General features: G+C 41.0%; 1 protein-coding gene across 2 annotated transcripts in view; it reads right to left on the bottom strand.

Moving 5' to 3' along the window:
- The window catches only part of NHSL1 (NHS like 1), a 194,951-nt gene extending 171,145 nt beyond the window's left edge, over positions 1-23,806 (bottom strand). For both annotated transcript variants that reach the window (XM_077351415.1, XM_077351433.1), the window contains exon 1: positions 22,919-23,806. In XM_077351415.1, coding sequence (XP_077207530.1) covers positions 22,919-23,246 — 328 coding nt within the window. In that variant the 5' untranslated portion in view covers positions 23,247-23,806. The remainder of the gene's footprint in view (positions 1-22,918) is intronic.
- Between the last annotated feature and the right edge of the window lie 43 nt (positions 23,807-23,849).

The raw sequence follows: 23,849 nt of genomic DNA, 5'->3' as shown, positions 1-23,849 counted from the left end.
AGGTACTCTTCTTTAGAGCTCTGTCCTTCCCTCCATTTCCTGAACATTTTCCTTTTCTTTCTTAGTTCCTCTTAAAGTTCTCTGTTCATCCAAATAGGCTTCTTAGAGCTCCTGCAGTGTTTTCGTATTTCTGGAATAGTCATTGATTGAGCATGCAATAGCTCTTGTTTGAGTAGCGCCCACCCTTCACATGCTCCCTTCCCTTCCAGCATTCTCGTCCATGGTATGACACTCATCATGTCTCTGAGTTTATTAAAGTTTGCCCTACGAAAATCCAACATCCGCGTCTGGCTACAAGCTTCCTTGGCTCCCCATCTCAAAAGGAATTCTATGAGGACATGGTCACTTCCCCCTAGGGTCCCCACCTCCTTCACCTCATCCACCAACTCTTGCCTGTTGGTCAGTATTAAGTCCAGTATGGCTGAACCTCTTGTGGGTTCATCTACCATTTGATAAATGAAATTGTCAGCCAGGCAGGTCAGAAACTTGCATGACTGAGGACGCTTTGCAGAGTTTGTTTCCCAGCACACATCTGGGAAATTGAAGTCACCCATGATGACAAGGTCCTGCCGTTTGGATATTTTCTCAAGCTGCACACAAAGTGCAGCATCCACATCCTCTCGTTGGTCAGGCGGTCGGTAGCAGACACCAACCACCACACTTATCTTTATTAAATTGCATCTTGTTCTCATTTGCCCATTTTTCCATTGTGTTCAGATCTCGTTGAACTCTGTCTATCTTCCGGAGTATTTGCCAGTCCTTCCAATTTGGTGTCATCTGCAAACTTGATGAGTAGTCCCTCCACCCCTCAACAAGATCATTAATAAATATGTTAAAAAGTACCAGACCGAGCACTGAGGTACCCCACTACTCACCTCCCTCCAGTCTGATGAAACACCATTGACAACAACTCTTTGAGTGCGGTTATCTAACAAATTCCCTATCCATCTAACTATCTGAAAATCCAGATTGCAGTCCTTCAATTTATCCATCAGAACATCATGGGGAACCTTATCAAAAGCTTTACTAAAATCCAAGTAAACGACATCAACTGAATTTCCACGATCCAGCAAACCTGTTACTTGGTCAAAAAAGGAAACCAGGTTGGTCTGACAGGACCTGTTGGAGACAAATCCATGCTGACTTCTTTGGATCACCAAATTGTCCTCCAGATGTTTGCAGATCTCTCCCTTTAACATCTGATCCATTATCTTACCTACAACAGAGGTCAGACTCAGTATATCAGTAAAAAAAATCTCAAGATATTGTAAGAGGTAATAGCTAGAAAAGAACTATGTGCCATCTTTCTGAAATAAATAAACCAGGGAATTTTTCTATGCAGTTCACATGCATATGTAAAGAGACCAAACAGTTTTTGCCAAGCCAAATAAAAAATTATACAAATCCATTTATAGTTATCCAAAAGTACAGACAAATGTTCAAGCACATGGAGCATCTGTAACAAACCTCATTTTCTGCGTATACAAAATTAAATTCCACTGCAAACTTGCCATCTAACAAATGAAGCACGGCAAACTGGAAATGAATCAAGTAAAACGGTTCAGTACTACAGCAACTTTGGAATTGCAGGTATTGTGACTAAAAATTCAGTAGGGTTTCACTTTAAACTGACTAAAAACTAATAACGATATGCTATACTAAGGAAGGAATGTTTTTTAGCCCGTATATGACTGCCTGACTACTAACATTCACCCAGCTTTAATGACTACTAGTATCCTTTCCACTCAAGTATGTGCCAGAATTAAAAATGCTTTAAGAATGCCACACTAAAACATGACCAGAACGACATTCACGAGAAAACTCTGCAAACAATAGCAGACTTGAAGTGTAAATGAGAAATGGCAAAGGGCTGTATCAACAGGAGGAAAGAAATGAAGAAAAAGTACAGTGGGGGAAATTCTTTATTTCAAATATCAACATTCCTAAGTGCTTTGCATCAAGTTTCCTTAGTGTGGAGGGTCTGTAGAATGTTAACGCAGCTGTGCTCACACTAAACCAAGTTCAAAGCTGGTTCAAAGTTGGTTCAGTGGGAACAATGCTGCCTTTACGTTCTGTAGAACCCCATGAGAAAGCTTGATGTGAAACGCATAGAGGTGTTGATATCCAAAATAAAGATCCCCCGCCCCACTTCACCTTTATTTTTTACCTCTTCCCCTTGATTCATAGATGCTAGGTGTCTGCCAGGGCAGATAATTGTTTCACTTCCCCTCCAATGCTATCCCACATGCACCCCTTTATTTTCCCTTAAATATATATGTGAATGGCTGCCTTTTATTCATACAGAAAAAGTAAAGTGTGGGGAGAATGATGAAGTGAGGCAAATGATGGTTTATTTGGCCTTTTGAAATAGTTTTCAGTAAATGTATAATATAATTCTTTGACTACTCTGTTTAACTTTAAAGTCAAATGCCTGTGATTCACTTACTGAAAAGATATCCCATAAGATCACAAACTTAAATCTTAACAAAGGCCCAAAAGGAGAACATTATCTAAGTCACTCAGCATTGTTTGTGAGCAGGGGAAACAAAGAACCATTTCTTAATACTTACAGATTAGGATCTATTCCTATATCCAGAAGGAAAACTAAAATGGTATGTCTGCTACATTCCTTGAGTAGAAAGGAAATAGAAGTGCCTGAGCTCTTCTTTTCCTTCCTTCATATTCTCTCTCACATATGCACAGTAAGTAACAATCCCATGCAGAAACCTGCATCGTCTCAAGCTTTCTTGTGTTCAGTGCAGCATTGTTTTCTACACTGTTTTTGTGCAGCACTGTTTTCTACAAGTTTGTCTATCAAAGCAGGAATAGCAGCACTGGGCAAGTCTGTTCACTAGAAGTGTCTTTCAAAAATTGAAGTCATCGGTCCAAAGCTTATATATCACAATTCAAAAGTGTTTGTGCCTTTAAATGCCTAGAAACAAAAGGCTTGGATCCAGGCATGTTTTCTACCCAATTCACCTCTTTTTGTTTCTCCAGTTTTACATTTTCAAGCAGTTTGCCTCGTCAGCAGTATACGCTAAGCACACACAGCTACATACAATCCTGTTGGAACAAAGTCATAGATAACAAAGTAGTAGCTGAGTTCAGAAGTGTTTTAAGCAACTATTAATATGCTAGTCCTAAGGTAATAAATGTAGTGGTCTGCAAAAACAAGCAAAGCAATGCAGTTGAACAAATGTTTAGAAACCCACAAAATGCTTTTTTCTCTCATCTGTTATCCAAGTTTAGCCTGTTTTTTCCCGTTTTGTACCTTTACTTCTAACCAGTTATGAGTTTGAGATGTCTCCTGTGCCTAACAGGCAACCTGAATGCATTTTAGTTGTTGTACAGTTTCCTGTCTTTGGTGACAATTCCGTGAAACAAATATTTAGTACTAGGCTGCAAGCCAGGAAGCAACAGAAAGTTGTTATACTTTTGCCAAGATTTCTTGCTTTCTTTTTAAAATGAAAATCGTGACGATAATGTTGATGCTCCTTCTGAATTAGCTGTACCTCTAAAACACAAGGGCCCATTTTGAGCTTCCAATACGCTATTTCACAAGCTCATTCACTTATTTTTAAAAGGCAGCTTATGTACTGATTTAAAGGCTAATGTTCTTGTCTGAAAACATTCGGAACCAGTCAACCTGCAGAGATTTTCAGGCAGAAATCTTCAAATGCCAATTGAATGATAGAAGAATTCAATAGAAGAAGAAATCTACTGGCACTTTCAAAAATAAAGTTATTGTTTCTTTGTCAGCTTTCTTGCTTTTGCAATTATACACCCAGACTGCTCTTGCAATCCTTGGTAGTGTCAGCATTTTTTAAAAACCTCATAAACAAATAAAAGCTTCAGCTGAGAAGAATAAAACCCAGGCATCTACTCCCCTTGCTCCTCTAAACCCATATCCTGTTGATTCTTCCCCATCTGTGTGTGGCTATTAGTGGAACTGTAAAAGGGCACCAAAGCTGCCAAAGTTTAAGTGAATTAAATGATCCATAACACTTTTATGCAGCATTTATTTTTCCTATATTATTTCCAACTATTTTTCCATATCAGTAAATACAATGTTCTTAACTATAACCAGGTAATTATAAACTTATACATCTATGTATATTATATATATATATCACATATATTACAACATATAAATATTTTAAAGTATTTTAGCTACATACAAAAAAGCTAGAGGTGTAACTTCAGATTCCACTTAAATTCTCTTTATGATTTTCATGCATTATACAGCCCTTTCAGAGTTTGTCAGAATACGCTTTAGCTTATAATGTTCCATAAAACATTTTTAAGTTACTATTTGGGATATTTTTGTTAATTGCACTAAAACTCACATATAAATGTATTTCAATTCCCATTGGCATTCTAAGCATAACCGCCTGAAAGTCTAGAACTCACCTAAGAATGACTGGAATTCATGGCAGTGGTCAGTCTGACCTGCAAAAATCAATTGAACGACAATGGAATACAGAAAGAAAACCCAGATTATCTGTAACGGATCATTCCCTATTGCAAATCACACTTTAGGTTCTTTATTGTAGAAATCTTGTTTGTCAATAAAAAAGAGGTCTCACTCATTCGTCCTCCCATGATTTACAACCCAAACTATTCATCTCATCCTGGAAATGGGTGAAGGTATATTCTGTAATACTGGAAGTGGTTGAGGAGCACAGATGCAGAAGGCGCTACAAGATGTACATAAACTGCATTTACAAGAACTAACAGGAAATGATTAGATTCAGAAAAGTTGATGGTTCTATGATTACAGATTTATTACATGATTACTGACCAATAATTTTTGTTGACCAATCATTTATTGCTCACATTATTACAAATGCTCCAATTATGTAAACAAGTTGTACATTTCAGAAGCATTTTTCAGTGTAAAGAAAACTCAGAGTAGAAACCTAATTTTATAGAGACAATGCTATATGCATTCACCGTATATCTTAATTCTATGAGTTATGCCCCATGAAGATTAAAAAATCAATTCTTTCATTCATTCGTTTGTTCATTCATTCATTTGGCTTGTATAGTGCCCCTCAGTGTGAAGTCTCAGGGCAATGTACACAGAACAAGAACAAGAAAATACAATGAACATTCATAACCATCTCAAGCAAAGACATAAGATAATTGCAAATAACCAGTGTACTGCAAATTAACAAGAACAGTGTATCATATTAAAGGCACATATTAAGAGTTGATGCTACATTTTCAGGCAATCAGATCTTATCCAAAAGCTTGGCAGAAGAGCTCCATTTTGCAGGCCCTATGGAACTGTTCCAATAGGGCCTTAATCTTATTGCAGAGCTCGTTCCACCAAGTTGGGGCCACAGATGAAAAAACTCTGGCACTAGTCAAGGCCAGGCAGATACCTTTGGGACCAGGGATTGTTGGCATACATGGAGCAAATTGCTCTTCGGAGCAAACAGATGGTCCTTTAGGTATGCAGGACCCTGACCACTTAAGGTCTTGATTATTTTGTGATAGTCAGTGTTAAGATGTTAATAGTTAAGTTCTAATACAGCATATATGGAAGAATATATTCCCTAATAATATTTACTTGTGTGTAATACCCATAAAATGAGAAACACTGCTGAGGTGTATTATTATTATGATATTTATTATATTTGTTACCCATCAGTGGGACTATAGAAAATAGATTTAGTAGAACATTACCTATATTAAAGGGTAGCTGGACCAAAGTCCTTGAGGCTGGAAGGCCTGAAGCAGCCATTAGCTCTAAGCGGGAGAATCATGTATGCTGTCTGAATTCCACATATGCAGGATAGGGAAGACAAAAGATTTATTACTGAAGCCTACTGTTATCTTCAAGGCTGAAGGTTGCAGATCTAGGAATGTGCATATGTGAAAGTGCAGGCTTCTAATGTGGCACGCCGGGTTCGATTCTGCACTTCCCCACATGCAGACAGCTGAGTGACCTTGGGCTCGCCAGGGCACTGATAAAACTGTTCTGACCGAGCAGTGATATCAGGGCTCTCTCAGCCTCATCCACCTCACAAGGTGTCTGTTGTGGGGAAAGGGAAGGCGACTATAAGCCGCTATGAGCTTCCTTTGGGTAGAGAAAAGAGGCATATAAGAACCAACTCTTCTTCTTCATATGTGAAAGAGTACCATTTGGGGGCCTTTCTCAGGTAGATTGTCCGAACATGAGTTTCTAGCACTCTGTAACAATACCCCTTCTATGTGGGGCTTCTATCCTATTAGGACAGGTGGGGAACAATTGCCCTGAGACCCTGGCCAACCCAAAAGTGCTAAGGTACTTGATGATGATGCATGGACCAATGGAAATGTGTGAACTGTAAAATGTCTCAGTGGAACAGGCTTCCTCAGGAGGTGGTAGGTTTTTTATCTTTGGAGATTTTTAAACAGAGGCTGGATAGCCATCTGACAGAGAGGCTGATTCTGTGAAGGCTTAAGGGGGTGGCAGGTTACAGTGGATGAGCGATAGGGTTGTGAGTGTCCTGCACGGTGCAGAGGGTTGGACTAGATGACCCATGAGATCCCTTCCAACTCTATTATTCTATGATTCTATGATTACCTGATACACAAAAACTAATTAGATGCACAAGGCTTCTTAAGAGCATGTCTATATCAGAACCAGACTTACATGATAGTTGAAATTTGTAATGTCCACTTCACAAATCTAAACTGTACCACAATGTCTCCTTTAAAGAGCAAGTTAGCTATTCAGTGGAGTTTTTCCTTCCTGGGCTCCAGATCACAGCGCAGATCTCTGTGACACGCCAACACCCTTAGTTGCCTTGGATCTATACCTCTTCAGAAGCAGAATCTGACCGCAGTTAACAATGTTCTTACTGCACACAGGTTTGTCAATTGCAATGTACTCTACCTGGGGCTGCTACAAATTGCAGTGCTATGTTCCCTGTTTGCTTATGAGCTCAACCCAAAAGTGTTGATGTGGAATTACAAAGCCCTCAGTATCTGAAAAATCACTTTCTCCTAAATATTTGTAAGTTTAAATTGTCTACTTGTCATATATGACATCAGCTGCTCCTGGATCATAACCTTCAGCTGGCTGGTTGTCCACTACAGTCCACACTTACACCTATAATGCTGAATCCTGTGGTTGCTAAAAAGGATCAGGAAGATCACATATAATACAATCCTTTGCATATTTACTTGGAAATTAAGTGGAATTTACTTTCAAGTCAGTGTGCAATAGATGGCAGACAAAACAATACTAAATATGCCTCACTACATATCAATGGGACTGTTTATTCAGAATTAAATCCCACTCACTTCTATAGGGTTAACGCTAATAAATATGCTGCAGCCTGAAATTTCTCTTATTTGTGCCGGCTTTGGTTTGTCGTTTGTGGTAGGGCTTGATCTTAGATCCTGAATCCATACATAGCCCAAATACATAGACAGGCAGAGCTTTTGGAAATCTAAGATGCCCCAATTAACATAGTAGACCTAATTTTTAAGTAGACATGCACCGGACTTCACCACAGGAGACCCAAGTTGGGCTAAGAAGTCAAAGACTGGGTGTCATTATAATGTTCTCCCTCCAAGACATTCTTAGTGCATCCCTGATTGATGTTCATTCAGCCATTATGAGAAACAGAGATGAATATCACTCAAGAGTATTGTCCTAAGGTCATGATTAACTATTTCCAGCTCCTTTAAGGGTACTTCAAAAATGACCAAGAAGCCTTAGCAACAGTGTGTCAGATGTACAGATTTAGCAAGGATTTCACCTGGAGGAATTATATTTGGCTACACCTATGTCTGAAGTTTGAGATTGAGGCAAAGTCTGTATTTAGCTGTATTTTTAGCCACATGAACTTTTAGAGATATGCATACCACACCTAGTGGAAGGGAATGACCAAGGAAAAAAATAAAGCTCTGCATTTGATTTGCCTCACTCATGATCAAAAGAAAACCTTCTCATATATTTCTAAGTCCCAAGCAGGACAGGTCAGTCCAGCTCTGCCACCCTTTTTAACTGATGTCTTAAAATGTGATGTACAGTAACAGGTGTACGTGTCTGGACTAGATGTAAAGGTAAAATGTCAAATTATGCTGGTTAATTTAACTGAGACAAGGAAAGCAAAGTATGTAGTCAATTCATCATATGTCCTTCAGCACTGGAACATTTAACAGAATAGCATAATACATTCTGAGAAACAATACTATATAAACTTAAATTTTCAAGGAAGAAGGCAATAATAAAAAGACGTGTTTAGATGAAGATGATGTAACACAACTAGATCTCTACAAAAGAAAAGGAACAGTTAATCCATGCTAACTAACATGTGAAATTCAGCATCAATCCCTTAGTTATAGGTTCTTGTTCAGAATATAAGAGCCTAGCTGAATCAGACCAGTGATTCACCTAGCCCAGTATCCAATTTCACGTATTAATCTGTTACCCTGGAAAGCCAATAAAAAGAGCATAAAGGCCAAGATTTCATCTTCAGAATTTGCTGCCTCAGTATACAGAGGTTCCCTATACTTACCATGACTAGTAGCAACTGCTTGACTTTCCCTCCATAAATCTGGCTAACCTCTATTTATTTATTTATTTATTTATTTATTTATTTACCACCCTCCCCGAAGGCCCAGGGCGGTTCACATAAAACAGAACAATACAGATAACTTAGATTAACAATAATGAAGTAAAACAATAAGCAACATGGAACAGTAGAAAAATGTGGGAAAGTCATCCATGCTTACGTCAGCCATGCTTACAACTGTCAGTGAATTCAACAATTTAATTATTCATTAACTAAAGTAGTGCTTCTTATTTTCTGACCTGAATCTATTGTCCAGCAGCTTCACTGAGTGCCCCCGAGTTCTAGAATTACAAGGCAAGAAGATAAAATGACTTCCATCTACTTTTCCCCACACCTTGAATAATTTTATAAACCTCTGTGATGTGAATACACCATTACTTTTCCCCTGTCCTAAACTGTAAAGTTATTTGTTATTATTATTATATGATATATTGATTATGTATTATTATTCAGAAAAGTTGTTCCAACCCCTTAAACATCTTGCCCTTTTTCCAGCTCAGCAATGTCATTTTTGAAATATGGTTACCAAATCTATACATCATATTCTAGATGAAACCACAAAACAGATCTCTGTTCCTATTCATGACATTATTTTCTGCCCCCTTTTTAACAATCCCCAGTGAGGAAGTTTGCCTTTTTCACTGCTGCCATACACTGACTCGACATTCTAATCAAACCATCCCAAGATCTCTTTCTTTCAGTCTCTACCAGTCATACAATCTTGTTAGCAGATTTACAGTATAACACAAGTTCTTAAAGGGTCTTTGATATAGGCCATCTATATCCATTTATTTAAAAAATAATAATAATCCAGTGATTATATAACTTAATCCCTTGGCACCTCCATTTGACTCATTTATTCAGACTTCTCTAAAACAACAGCTCCAGCATGCATAACCTATATTTTCTGTGGCATAAACAAATGACACCCCCCCCCAAAAAAATCATCTATCCATTTCTCCTTAAGGCAGTCTTTCTCAACGATGGTTTTGTGAAACCCTGGGTTTTTTTGACAGCCCTGGAAGGGTTTCATGAATGGGTGGGAGTTAATTTTGGATATATTTTTTTAATATGTCAAAACATTTATCAGGTGATATGACCATTTTGTCCCGTTCCCTCCCCAAAACAGCCAATGACCCAAAACACCCAGTGATAGGCCTGGATGGGGTGGGAAGGAAATGGGCCCGGGTAGGCGTGTACACAGTGACGTATTCCAACCATATTCTGTACAATCGCACAATCCAGGGTTTCTCGAAGCCTGAAGAATGTTTCAGAGGTTTTTCAGTGGTAAAAATATGAGAAAAGCTACCTTAAGGCATTCTTTTTGCCTCTGTCCATGATTTTGTACTTGAAGAAATCCTTATAGCCTGTTTTAAAGGTTTTCAGCAATTAGTTCCTCTAAGCCTCTTTTTACTCACCTTACATTTGATAAACCAGAATCTGTGCTTCCTTATATATGTTTCATTTGAGTAAAGCTTTTTAAATTGTTGTTGTTGTTGTTGTTAGCCTTTCATGGCTTCCTGAACTTAGGTTGTGATTCACAAAGAACAGGCTTTCCAATTTACAGTGCTATAGCTACAACAAAAATCACAACTGGAAGCATCCCTATTCTACAACATTCTTAAAAGCAGGGGCAGTCAACCTGTGGTCCTCCAGATGTTCATGGACTACAATTCGCATGAGCTCCTGCCAGCAAATGCCCGGTAGGGGCTCATGGGAATTATAGTCCATGAACATCTGGAGGACCACAGGTTGACTACCCCTGCTTAAAAGATCAGCAACCTGACCAGCGTGCAGACTAGGAACAGCAGGTTATAAGGACCACTTACTGATGAAGAAACCAGCAATAGTCAGCATCGTAATCAGTTTTGAACCAGCGACAAATAATGATTTCAGATCTGAACATTATATAATAACAGATATAACAATATTTTCTATTAGTTACAATAAAACAAAACAAATGTGACATTATCAGATTGTAAAATCTCTGTTTGTATACCTATAGAACATCTTGCTTGGCTCACCGTGGACAAATGTTCCTATCCCTCTACATTTTCACTGTCTATATAAGCAACGCTGTTCCTCTTTCTAGGCTCCTTGCTTTTAACAACTTTCTCCACTGCACCAACATTCTTCAACTTTGTCTCTATCATTCATTGCTTCCTTTTTAAAGTCTACTCCTACTGCATGCTATTTTCTTTACTATCTCCTGTCAAATTTTCAGGCTGCAATTGCAAATATTATGATGATGATGATGATGATGATTAACCATCAGAATACATGTTCAGGTGTCAGTTCTACACGGGGCTTTAAACAAAACAAAGCTCACTTGATTTTTGAAGTTCCCAAATCGAAAGTATTACTTTATCTCATAGTCCCAGGATTTTCTGAGCATTGTTTATTATTCTGTAGGGCTTTTCTGTATTTACAATTTTATGCCAATACCAAAGGACAAAATTCTGAACCAGACATAGTTATCATAGAGGGAAACTGCCATGAGCTACATTTACAATTACGGTTACCTTGAGATTTTTTCCAGTGTATTAAACTTACACAGCAAACCATCTACCTTTAGAATAACTGCACTTCATGCAAGAACACCCCCAAAGAGTTCAAAGTTAATTTCTTTTAAAGCAAGAAGACAATGGTGCATTGCTGCATGATAAACAGAGGTGATTTAACATTACATAAGTAATCCACATTTACATGGTTTGTCATAAAAGCCATAAAGCTATGCTGCTATTCCAATATGTTTGGCTTTTGCCAGTGGGCAATTATTAGAACGATGATTAGGAGACAGAAGACACTTGACACACCTGTAACTTAAGGGGCAAACGAGGGCCCATCCTAACTATTCACTCAGAGTACTTCTCTGACAAAGCCAGCTTGACAGGTTTGTGTGTGTACACTAATGAGTCTGATGCTAATACCCAGGAAAGTGGGTGGAAAGTGGGTGGAGTACTGGTCCTGTTATACGAAGATCTGCTGCTCTAGCCTGTTTTCACTATCTTAGCTTTCATCAGGTTCCCATGTATCTATCTGGTTCTCATTTGTATGTTCCTCCGCCCAGTCCTTCATGGCTTGTGCTGACTGCGACAACAGAAAAACAAAACGTAGCAAAGAAAATGGAAGAGTAAGAGAACAGCAGCAGGAATTATTTTAAGTGGTATTTACTAGCCACCCTATGCAATCTCATTGATCCAATTCTTGTATTTTCTTACTGTGATCAAATAAAATGAGCTCAATATATCTGAGCACAGAGGGCTCCTAAAACACTGAGAAGATCCAGAGAGTTAACCTATCCTGTCCCACTCAGCAACATGACTGACAGCATGCACATAAGCAGCAGGAAGGTACATTTTTAAAAGGGGAAGGTCATGAGATGTACTGACCCAATCAAGGAAGCCACAGCCCTCAGTTTGCAAGACTGAGCAAGGCTGTTAATAATGGGATGCCATTAATTCACAGGGTTGCCATTAAGTCAGAAGCAACTTGAAGACTTAGCACACACACACATCTCCATTACCTATCATCATCCCCCACTTTCTTACTTCACTCAAAAGAACACAAGTAACTTGGATGGTACAGAAACTCAGGGCTGGATGGAAATATGGGGAGATAAATGGGGATACCGATCTCAGTTTCCTGCAATATCAGGGCTCTCTGAGCCTCACCTCAAGTGTGAGTCCTCAAGTGTGGCTGATGGGAACACATTAAAGCATGCTCGAGAGAAGGCCCACCAATATTTCACCATGTAAATATTTGACAGGTAAGATTATATTACTTTACACCTTCTGAGTTTAAAGCATATATTTGTTATATTTTTGAAAACCTGGAAAAAGTATTCAGCCCCCCCCCCAAATTAACACAATCCAACCAAAATGCCTTTGGATAAGAAAATAAGTTACAAGTGAGACAAGCAGAAACCTAGGATCAGATGTCCAAAGGAAAAATTGCACACTATCCACTATAATTAGAGCCTCTTGTGGCGCAGAGTGGTAAGGCAGCCGTCTGAAAGCTTTGCCCATGAGGCTGGGAGTTCGATCCCAGCAGCCGGCTCAAGGTTGACTCAGCCTTCCATCCTTCCGAGGTGGGTAAAATGAGTACCCAGCATGCTGGGGGATAAACGGTAATGACTGGGGAAGGCACTGGCAAACCACCCCGTATTGAGTCTGCCATGAAAACGCTAGAGGGCGTCTCCCCAAGGGTCAGACATGACTCGGTGCTTGCACAGGGGATACCTTTACCTTTACCTTTATCCACTATAATTAAAGTGCAGGGGAAAGGAACCTGTGAAAAAACAAGTCTCTGGGGCTTACATAGTTAGTTCATTTATGTTGTTGTTAGATGCGAAGTTGTGTCCGACCCATCGCAACCCCATGGACCTTCCTGCAGGCCTTCCTGCCCTCTACCATTCCTCGGAGTCCATTTAAGTTTGCACCTACTGCTTCAGTTACTCCATCCAGCAACCTCATTCTCTGTCGTCCCCTTCTTCTTTTGCCCTCGATCAATCCCAGCATTAGGCTTTTCTCCAGGGAGTCCTTCCTTCTCATGAGGTGGCCAAAGTATTTGAGTTTCATCTTCAGGATCTGGCCTTCTAAGGAGCAGTCAGGGCTGATCTCCTCTAGGACTGATCAGTTTGTTTGCCTTGCAGTCCAAGGGACTCGCAAGAGTCTTCTCCAGCACCAGAGTTCAAAAGCCGCAATTCTTTGACGCTCAGCCTTCCATATGGTCCAACTTTCGCAGCCATACATTGCAACTGGAATACTTTTGTTGGCAGGGTGATGTCTCTGCTTTTTAGGATGCTGTCTAGATTTGCCATAGCTTTCCTCCCCAGGAGCAAGCGTCTTTTAATTTCTTTGCTGCAATCCCCATCTGCAGTGATCTTGGAGCCCAGGAAAATAAAATCTGTCACTATCTCCATTTCTTCCCCATCTATTTGCCAGGAATTGAGAGGGCCGGATGCCATGATCTTTGTTTTCTTGATGTTGAGTTTCAAGCCAACTTTTGCACTCTCCTCCTTCACCCGCATCAACAGCCTCTTTAGTTCCTCTTCACTTAGTTCATTTATACCCCACCTTTTTTTTTTGAGGATTCAAAGCAGCATGCACTCTACTCTTTGCCTTCATTTTATCCTCAAAACAATCATGTGAGGTAGATTACCTCAACAAGTGTATAACCAAGGTCACCCAGTAAACTTCTATGGCAGAGTAGGGGTATGAACCTGGGTCTCCCAGCTGCTAGTGTGACACTCCAACCATTACACCACACTAATCCAAAAGGTTTCACCACCACCATATGTAAAGCATTAAGATCACAGTTTATTTTAACAATCTACCAATTATTGCTCAACTGCAGTTCATGCAAGTGTGCACGACTTGTCTTCATCTAATCTGAACACTTCTCCCCATCATGCAATGGAAACAATAGATGCAAACTATTCCAAGTCCTGCTGAGTTGGCTTTGAAAGACTCCATCTGTTAACAAAGCCACTGCTCATCCAAACAGAAAACATGGGGCATGCCAAATTGATACAAGCACCAAAGAAGTATACATTTTCATTCAAGCCATCCAATTGAGAAGCAAATCATCAAGCCAACATAAATTAGACTTCGTATGATAATGAGGAAATGCTAAAAAAAAAAAAAAAAGACAACAACCATGCCTTATCTTAAATAGCTGTTATTGAGAATGATAAAGGCATAACACTCATGATTTTGAAATACAGGACAAATTCAATAAATATACAAATCAAAAAATGTAAATATTTGAAAGCATGTCAAGCATTTTAGCTGGTGCTGGCAATTCTCTGTCCAACATTAATTCCAATAGCTGAAATTTCAAATACACTAGTAGATTTAGCAGAAGTCCTGGTAGAGACTTGAAACTGCAGAACCAGTAAATAAAAGCAGTTTCTGAAGGAATTTGAGAGGTGGAAAAAACCTTGCTATTCTCCTCTCCCCTTTTTAATGGAATGGGATATTAAAATCTGACCACTGTTCTCCACTTTTATTGTTTTTGGGAAAGCAAAACACTTCTATCTCGGTATTTGGTTACCAACTTCCAACTGCCAATACTAAAAACTGTTTATTGAAAAAACAACCAATGACACAACATTACAGTATCTGTATAGCAAACTTCTTCAGACAGACCAACTGATTTATTTAAAACATTTATACCTCGCTCTTCCTCATGATCCATGGTGTTTCAAGCACCGCACAATGCCACCATTTATTTTCAACAGTAATTTAGATAAAACCCAAATAAAGGAATATGTCCCCTCCCCAAATGATGGTAAAAATTCACAAAATCAATCAGTCTTTTTTAAAGAGAACAGTCTCCAATATCCCAATTAGCTAGTACCTGGCAACCAAGGGAAATATTTGTTCCCTACCTACGCCCATTGATTAATGTAACCAATACTTAATGTAATTAGCAGTTAGGCATGATTTGTCAACAGTTACCAAGAACACAGTTTGATCACACTCAGAGGCCTGTATTTGTGTCGCCGCCCTCATTTTCCTTTGGTGATCTCCCATCCAAATATTAACCAGGGCCAAGCCTGCTCCGCTTCCAATATCTAATGAGATCAGGCTAGCCTGGGCCATCCAAACTAGGGCTGGCCGCTATTAACTACTTAGCAATAAAACAAGGGGACTAGGGACTTTGAATAGTACTAGTTACTAAGAGCTGCAAACACAGATTTTGGGTCTTTCTTCCATTTCTGTATTTTTATATAAAGAAAGAGTGGCGAGGTCAGCAAATGGACAGTGTAAATATTTTCAGTGTACCACTCAAACTGCAGAAGTTACCAAATTAACCTCCAGAGAAAAATATACATTATCTTTGACCACAAAGCAAGAGTGCCCAAAAGTTATACTCAATGTTATTCTTTTGAAAATTACAATTATATATTCATATTAGTCAAAGTGTTCAAAGCGTACAGCTGACAGAGTGCTGAACACAGATCAGGATGAGACTAATTTTCAAATACCCACTTTATCAATAAAGCTCATTGGGTGACTACTCATTGAACTACTATATTCTTCACAACAAACTTTGTTAATTCTGCAATGTTTCATTTTGTTTTTCATAACAGATCCATTTCTCCTTGCTATACTCCTCCATGAAGGATGTGGAAAAATAGATGTAGTCAACACACTGAAGTGGCATACCATGCCACTTTACAGATCGTATAAATGGTGTCTAGAGTTATCTGCAACTGCTCGCCCAGAATAAGACTGGGGCAACAACTAATTAAATGAAATGTAAGAAAACTACTTGAGTACTGAAAAAGCAAGAATTGTTGGCTGGAAGAGAAGGAGCTATTTCTGTAAACAAACATACCTGCCCATTCACTGTACTAACTACCTCTTCAAGTAAAATTAGACTTTTGAAGATAACTGGATCAGAAGAGAATATCTTTTTAAAATATCTGTCTTCAAGCACTATGGCACAAAAATATCTTTGTACCTCAGGCAGAAACAAAATTCATGCAATCAAAAGACAGCTTCCTTTAGTACCATACAGAATTATCGGTTTTCTGGAAGGAAAGGGTTTGCGGGATTTTTAGAAATTTTTGATTCTAACAGAATAATATTCTTAAATAGAGTTTTTGGAATGGTAAAGGCAAAATTTTGACAAATAATAAGTCTTGGACTCTTGGCCACTCTTGACTGATTACAGAATAGGGGTATGCAGAAGCTTCGCAACTCTGATTTCATTTTCTAAGGAGATTCCATAATGAAGGATTTAATGTAATTTGAACTGTAAGCAACATTCCCCAGCTAGGTTCATGATGTGTTAGCGAAACATACAGTTTATAGTCAGAGAAGCAAACTTGGCATCTTCAGAGAAATGAGGATAACCACATAAGAGTAAGGAGTTGCTGTTGTTTTGACGGGTGTGGCAAAGCTCAGTTCTACAGGTCATATCAGGCACCATACCAAACTTCTTTCAAAATCTCAGGAGCCCTTTATTAACTTGGCCCACTTCTAGCAATTGCTGACCAACGCATGGTGAGGTTTCTAAAAGAAAATGGGTAAGACAAAGTTTAAAGGGGGAAACAGATACAGAAGAAAATAAGTGAACTCAAGACTCACAATCTATAGAACCACAATTTAGCAACAGGCAGGTTTTTTTACAAGCATATCACCAAAAACGCGGAGGTATTGCAGAGGATGGACATGAAAGAGAAAACTCCTCTTCAATTCCTGTTCTTAATTTTATAATGCAGTTTATACACAGGATAACCACCACCACAGTAATTGTTTTTGTTACTGCAGGAAGAGTAAAGGGCCAAATGTGATCTCCCCTGCGGAAACCGCCAATCCAAAACAAAACAGAAAACAGCCACAGAATGCACAGCCCAGCATTTCCTTCCTAACAAGGGCTGTGGAGGAGACAGGAGCTCCAGTTGTCTAACTGTATGAATCACTAGAGTAAACGGGAAAGGAAGCTTTCATGCCAACAAAGAAGCTCCTCCACACATAATCACAGAATAGCATATAATCATCATCTGTGATGTAAAAAGAAAGAAAGAAATCCACTAGCCTTCCACTTTGTTTCTCATACAAAAACAAGACAGTATCAAAGGATAATGTGGAACGATAACTATACAGTGGACATAAGAACTGCAAGCAAGCACACTGCCAGAACCCTGCAGAATGAAAACGGCAAGAATTCTCTCTTAGAAGCATTACAAAAACAGAGGGTGGTGCTAGACACTTTTAAAATAATGTTTTTTCTTTGCATCTCAAATATAGGAACCATTCGTTCTCATGAATATACAAGAATCATAGAATTGGAAGGTAGTCCAACCCCTTGTACGATGCAGGGACTCATTGTAGAACTCAAGTAGAGCCTGAAAAATAGACAATGAACCATAGAACAACCAACTTGTATAGAATGTGACAATTTGAAAAAGGTAGAAATTATCCCCTAATTTATAGACTCAATAACTAGATACCAAACTGCTCTAATCACGACCACAGATTCATAATCAAATGACAATTAGCTTACATCATAAGCAATGACATATTTCCTTGCTATCCTACACAAACAATAACAATATATATAAATTATAAATAAATATAAAATTTTATTTATATAAATATAAATAAAATTTCAAGATAAAATTGTAACTTTACTAATAGACATATTATTCTTGCAGTCCTCCCCAAGATCTTCTTTACTTTTTCTCTATAAACTCTCTTTTATATGCAATGTGAATCTTGCATAGTCATTGTGTGTACCAATAAAGGTATACCAATAAAGGTACAACAAAACAGTAGTTATCCTTATGCCTAAAACTTTTTAATGATTCCCATAAAAGTGCTAGATATGCAAAATGGTCCTATCAACCTGATTATGAAAGTATAGCATTAACATCTTTAACCGCTCCTCGCGGAGCGGATAAAATAAAAGAGTAAGGGCTCCGTCAGTGGGCCCTGTCAGGGATGAGGAAGGGTCCTGACAGGCCCCTTCCCCTGGAATGACAATCAGAGGACCCAATCGGCAGGCGCAAAGCAGCAAGGGACCAATGGTGAGCCACACGCAGCGTTCCCCAGCATACGGCCGCCCGCTGCCATTACCTGCCTCCCCTTGGACAGGGCAGGTCGGCGCCTCGCGGGATCCGACGGCGGCGGCAGTGGCCCACAAGAAGACACCTCGCCACTGCCCCGCACACGGAGGGGTGGCCGCCGGAGCGAGCTGGCCTCGCACTTCTACACACCCTCCGCCGCCGACCCACAAAGGCAGCTGCGGCTGCCACTCACAGCTCCAGGAGAGGCGGCGGGAGCCACCGCCCACCGGCTACAAACACTCCCCTGCCACCGCTCCCACCCGCCGCACTCTCGGGAGCGGGCTGCGCCACCAGCTGCAACAAGACACGCCAGCGGCCGAACCAGCGCCCATCCTGCCCACTCCCAGGACGCACCAGCCTCACCAGCAGCTGGCCACAGCCCCGGCGCCCGCTCCTATGCCGGGCCTGCCACCTGCACAAGAAAACCTCGCCTTGGTCCTGGCTTCCCGCCTGCCGCCATCTCATGCCTCCCCCCCCAGCCACAGGTAGGCCACGGGACGGGGAGGGGACACAGGACGAGCCACCTGCGCCTCACAGGCCACCCCACGGAGCCGATAACACCCTCATCGCGACCCCGCTAGCGCCTGCTGTATTTTGGGTGCAGCGGGCTTAGTTACTAGTATAAATATAAATATAGTGTTAACAAATAAATATAGTGTTAACATACAAATATAGTGTTAACATATAAATATAAAGTATAAACATATAAATATAAAGTATAGTGTTAACATATAAATAAATACAACTTTCAGAGGCTTGAGCACACAGATTTCCTCTCCCCTTGTCCTCTCCTAATCTGTTCCATGGCTTAAGTGCCACTCAGTGTTTAACACCCACTCAGGGTGACTGTCATATCCCTGAGTGCCTCCTCCTCCAACTGGCTTGATCACTGATCACTCCCCTCCTCCTTCCACTTCCCTCCTAGGCTCAGAGGCTGCAGATCCCTGCTGCGTGAGAGCTGCCTCTGCCAGTGAGTTCCTTGCCTAGGGGCCTCCATCCTGCAGCCTTTCCAGGACCTGGGAGGAGGGAGAGACCATCTACAGAGTTCTTCCACCCCACCCAATCTAGTGCCCGTTGTATTCCTGATTGCAACAGGGTTGGTACCTAGTTCCCATGTAAATCTTCAAATGTGAACATTTAAAATCTGTTTAATTTCTCCTAATTAGATGTTTCAGTTTAAGTATTAGTTGCCCATGGGGCATAAAATAAATATGAGGCAATTCTTAAATTTTGTGTAATAAATATGTTGAAGTAAATATAGCTAAATGATGATCTGCTTCAGGTACTGAAAAATGTTCTTGAAAACAAAATTGTATTCCTTCAGGAAATCCATATCGGAAGGAAATTGACATTAGTTGTAAAAAAATGCTAGAAGATTATTAAGCATGTTAAAATACAGAAATGGGTTGCATCCATTTTCGTTGAATTAATATTCTTGTTGGATAGCCAGTTAATTATGTGCAAATTAATAGAAATACACTTGTATTTTAAATAAATGGATATACAAAATCCAGCATAAAAAAGAAGGCCAAAATTCTTCCTTGGGCTAATTACCAAATTAAAGCTGAAAAAAATATCCATCAGAAACACTGACAAACACGCTTTTCTGCTCTCGCAAACTTACTATGTTTCACACATTGGTAGCCTTGTTTTTCATTCTATGGGACAAATGGCAGAAGTGAGAAGGGGGGAGGGGTAGAAAGGACACACACATGCATACACAGATTGAAAGTTTCAATACACTGAGCCAACAGGAAATTCCAAACCCTACTCTGCACACAGGAGCTCACAACAAAGTTTTTGGAATGAGGTAAGAGCTTACAGGGGGAAAACCATGTCACGTTCCATTTCTGAATTTCAGATGACAGGGTATTTGATAATACAAAGGAAGCATAACTTTATTGGCTTGATTTGTATGCATCCTGAACAGTCAAAGCCGAGCACAGAACACAAAAAACGTATATGTGCTAAGTATCATTATTATTGTCTGCATAATATTTCTATACAAACCTTCTCTCTAAATACAAATCACATGAAGCAATTAATAAAAACTGCTTTGGAATTCAGCAACACCCAAAATTATAACATACATATAGAGAATAAGGCACACCATTAAGGAAAGCTTGTAAACAATAGTAGGTGAACATAAAAGGTTGAGATACATTAAAGCAATCAGCCCTTTTTGAATATTGTTAATGCAATACAAGGATAATATAGTTTATTTTAAGACTGACACTGATACTAGAGTTATCATCTTTTCAAAGTATTCTCAATGGAGTGTTCACAGTCATTGAACTACCTCCTGAGGTAGGCCTGCCAGAGCAGAGCTATGCAGCTTTTTCACAACCTGGAGTCAAATGCACATTCCAATTAGTACTACTCAGACATGGAAAATTAAAATGTTGACTTTAGATTCATTTGTGAAAACTCATGATTTAATTAATAATACACAATGCAGGGAAAACACTGGATTGTTTAATTCCCAGGTGTTCTATCTGGAGCTTAACAGAAAGCACTAGAATCTAGAAGACCGGTCTAGAATCTAGGAGACCCAAGTAAGAATTCCCACTCTGCCATGGAAGCTTGCTGGGAAACCTTGGGCCAGTCTCACTTTCGCAGCCTCATCTACTTCAGAGTTTCCAGAGGGAAGCCATGTTGGCCTGTGGTAGAAAAGCTAGATCTGAATTGTAGCATCTTAGAATTTTTTTAAAATGTGGTATAAGCTTCAAAAGTCAAAGCTCCCTTTTAAGGTACTACTGGACTCAAATCTATTGTGCTTCAGAAAGGTGTTGTGAGGATAAAATGGAGAAGGAAAGAATGTTATGAGATATTTTTGGCCACCATTGGGTTGAAAAGTAGTTTATAAATGAAGTAAATAAATAAATAGCTTCCTCTGAGGTACATTCTGTAATGTTCTACAAGGTCTTATCAGAACTCCTAGGATAGCCCATAATCCCAGAGGAGAGACATCAGTCTCCAAATGACCAAAATAAGCTTCTAATCAGGTAAAACATCCCTTAACCACATGTACATTAACATCTAAAGAGTTCAATAAGAAATGAGAGCGAGTTAACACCACTATCGCTGCTGAGAAACCAAGATTCTCTTCTTCATGGATATAGAAAGATCACTTAAAACAGACAGCTGCCCATCCACAAAGTGGCAGCTGACAAGGCTTATCCAGACTAGACATGCTGCAAAAAAACTGCAATCACAAAATTTTGATCTAGGGAATGAATGGCTGCAAACATGGATGAAATCAGTTCCACCCAATATCCATGACCCAATAACCACCAATGAGAGGCCCGCAGGATTTGACTTGCCACATAAAATACGGAAGATGGCTAACAGACTACAAACAGGCTTTGGCAGTTGTGCATAAATGAGGCAAAATGTCAGTTCCCGAGTGATTTGTGGTGCAACCCACTACACTATTTTTCATCTGTCACAGGAATGTGGGCATTGTGCGCTCCACGGAGACGTGATGGAGCTCTTTGCACTCTCCCCAGCTGCAATTGAGTGGATAGGAAATTTAGATAGCATTTAGGGGATTGCCCAATCTGTCTACATCAGGGGAAGTCAAACTGCAGCCCTCCAGATGTCCATAGACTACAGTTCCCATGAGCCCCTGCCAGCATTTGCTGGCAGGGGCTCATGGGAACTGTAGTCCATGGACAGTTTGACTACCTGTGGTCTACATAATGGTTGTAACTACTTGGTAACATATTTTATACTATTATTTGCTTCCTGAGTGTAACTCTGCCATACAAGAGCATCACAAATTGGTTTTGAATGTGAATGGTCTGGTTTGTTCAACTTTTGCCTCTACAGTCACTGTGATTTTTTTAAAGATATGGAATCATGATGGTCCAATATCTCTTCTTGATGGAAATGTTTAATGTTTATTTATTTATTTGTTTACCTTTGAATGTATATACCACCACTTACCATAGTCTTGCCATGGTTTCCAATAAAACAATAAAATAAATAACCTTTAAAACCCCTTAGAATATAAACATTAAACATTAAAAGATGGTGATATAATCCAAGTTCGAACTCCAACCCCCTGTTCAGCATGTGGACAAATGCGCTCTCTCATTAGAAGCGAGAGCAAACTAACCACCTCTAAGGGATCCTCCGTTCATTAATACCATCTTTGTATTGCTTTTCATATCCCATCCTATTCCAAAAAGAAGAAACTTCCACAATGACGTAAGGAAGCATGTAAACCACAAGAAGACTACTGCAAGAACCCACATTTCACTGGGTACAAACAAAGCAAAGAACACGTGTTTGGGCGTACCCTGTGAAAATACTACAGTCCCACCTATCCTGTCTTGATTGGTGAACACTCCTGCCCTATTTTGGTTCTGTAAAGTTTTGTTGCTGGATCTCTATCTAGGAGAGGCAACTCAACAATGTGACCAAACCCGTGGAGCTTGCACAACTTGAGCTGACAACGCACTAGAAGGTCAACCTCATGACTGACCTCCCTGACCCTCACAGAGACTGGGCAGGATGAGTGGTCACATTCTGGCAGTGTAGGAATTTGGGGGGGGGGGAAACAATGCGGGGTGCTAAGACCCTCATTCCCCACTCCTTCAACAAGTTTTGGCCAAGCTGCCACCCAGCGAATCCCTAGGCACACAAGCAGAGGCCACCAGCGGCTGCAAAGAAGGGCCAGGCCAGGGCTCTCCACCAGGTTGCCAATCAGCGCAGGGAGCCCAATGAATTAGGCGGGAGACGGCGCGACACTCACGGATTTTGACTTTGCGGTGATCCAGGCGGGTGGCAAGAGGTCTGAGGCAGTCCAGGCGGCGCTGGAGGTGGGCGCTGCGGCGCCCCAGGCTGTCGGCTTGCTCGTGGATCCCGCCGAAGACTTCGCTGGCGCAGCGGGAAAGGTCGGAGAGCTGCCAGAGCAGGGCCACCAGTGAGTGTGAGCAGACCTCCTCCAGGGAGCCAAAGAGGAGCCCCGCGCCGCCGCCGCCGCCTCGCCCGGCGTGCCCTTCTTTGTCCCTCGGAGCGGCCACCTCCTCTTCCAAGCGGCGCAGCTTGAGGGGCGCCACCGTCCTCTTGGGAAAAGGCATCTCGCGCCCTTCGGTGAGGAGCCGGCCTGGGCGACAGCAAACGGCATCCAAAGGAAAACTAGCGCTCGCCCCCGCCCCGAAAGCTCAGCCTCTTTGGGAAGCCCACAAAGAGAAGCCGTTGCTCACGCGGGGGCGCCGCGGCTGCTCAGGGGCCACGGAGGAGGCGCCACAGGTACATCGCGCCTCGGCGGCCAAGGGGAGACTTTGCTCGGCGGGCGGCCGCCACGCGCAAGGCACAGGAGGAGGGAGGGGGCTGCTCGGGTCTGGGTGGTGCGAGGGGAAAGCCAGGACCCGCGTTGTTGCCGCCGCCGCCGCTGCTGCTGCTGCTGCTGAGCTTGGCGAAACAGGAAAGAGAGCCTAGTTGCTCCCGAAGCCGCGCCGAGGACGGAGCGCGGGAGGAAGCTTGGTAGCGCCTTGGCGAAAGGCACGGCGAAGGAGGCGCTCGAAGGCGGGCGACCCCCGCGCGGATACCTGGAGTCCCCTGGGCTCGTTTGCCGGAGCCACAGCGCCACTGCAAACCCGGAAAGTGAAAGCACCGGAGTGGGAGGAGGGGGCAACCCTCGAGTCAACAGAAACCTGGGAAAGAAGGCCGCCGCCTACCTG

Source organism: Paroedura picta, chromosome 1 (assembly GCF_049243985.1).
Source record: "Paroedura picta isolate Pp20150507F chromosome 1, Ppicta_v3.0, whole genome shotgun sequence".
Lineage (NCBI taxonomy): Eukaryota > Metazoa > Chordata > Lepidosauria > Squamata > Gekkonidae > Paroedura > Paroedura picta.
Note: the sequence above shows the minus strand (reverse complement) of the source record. Positions and strands in the feature narration are given on the sequence as shown.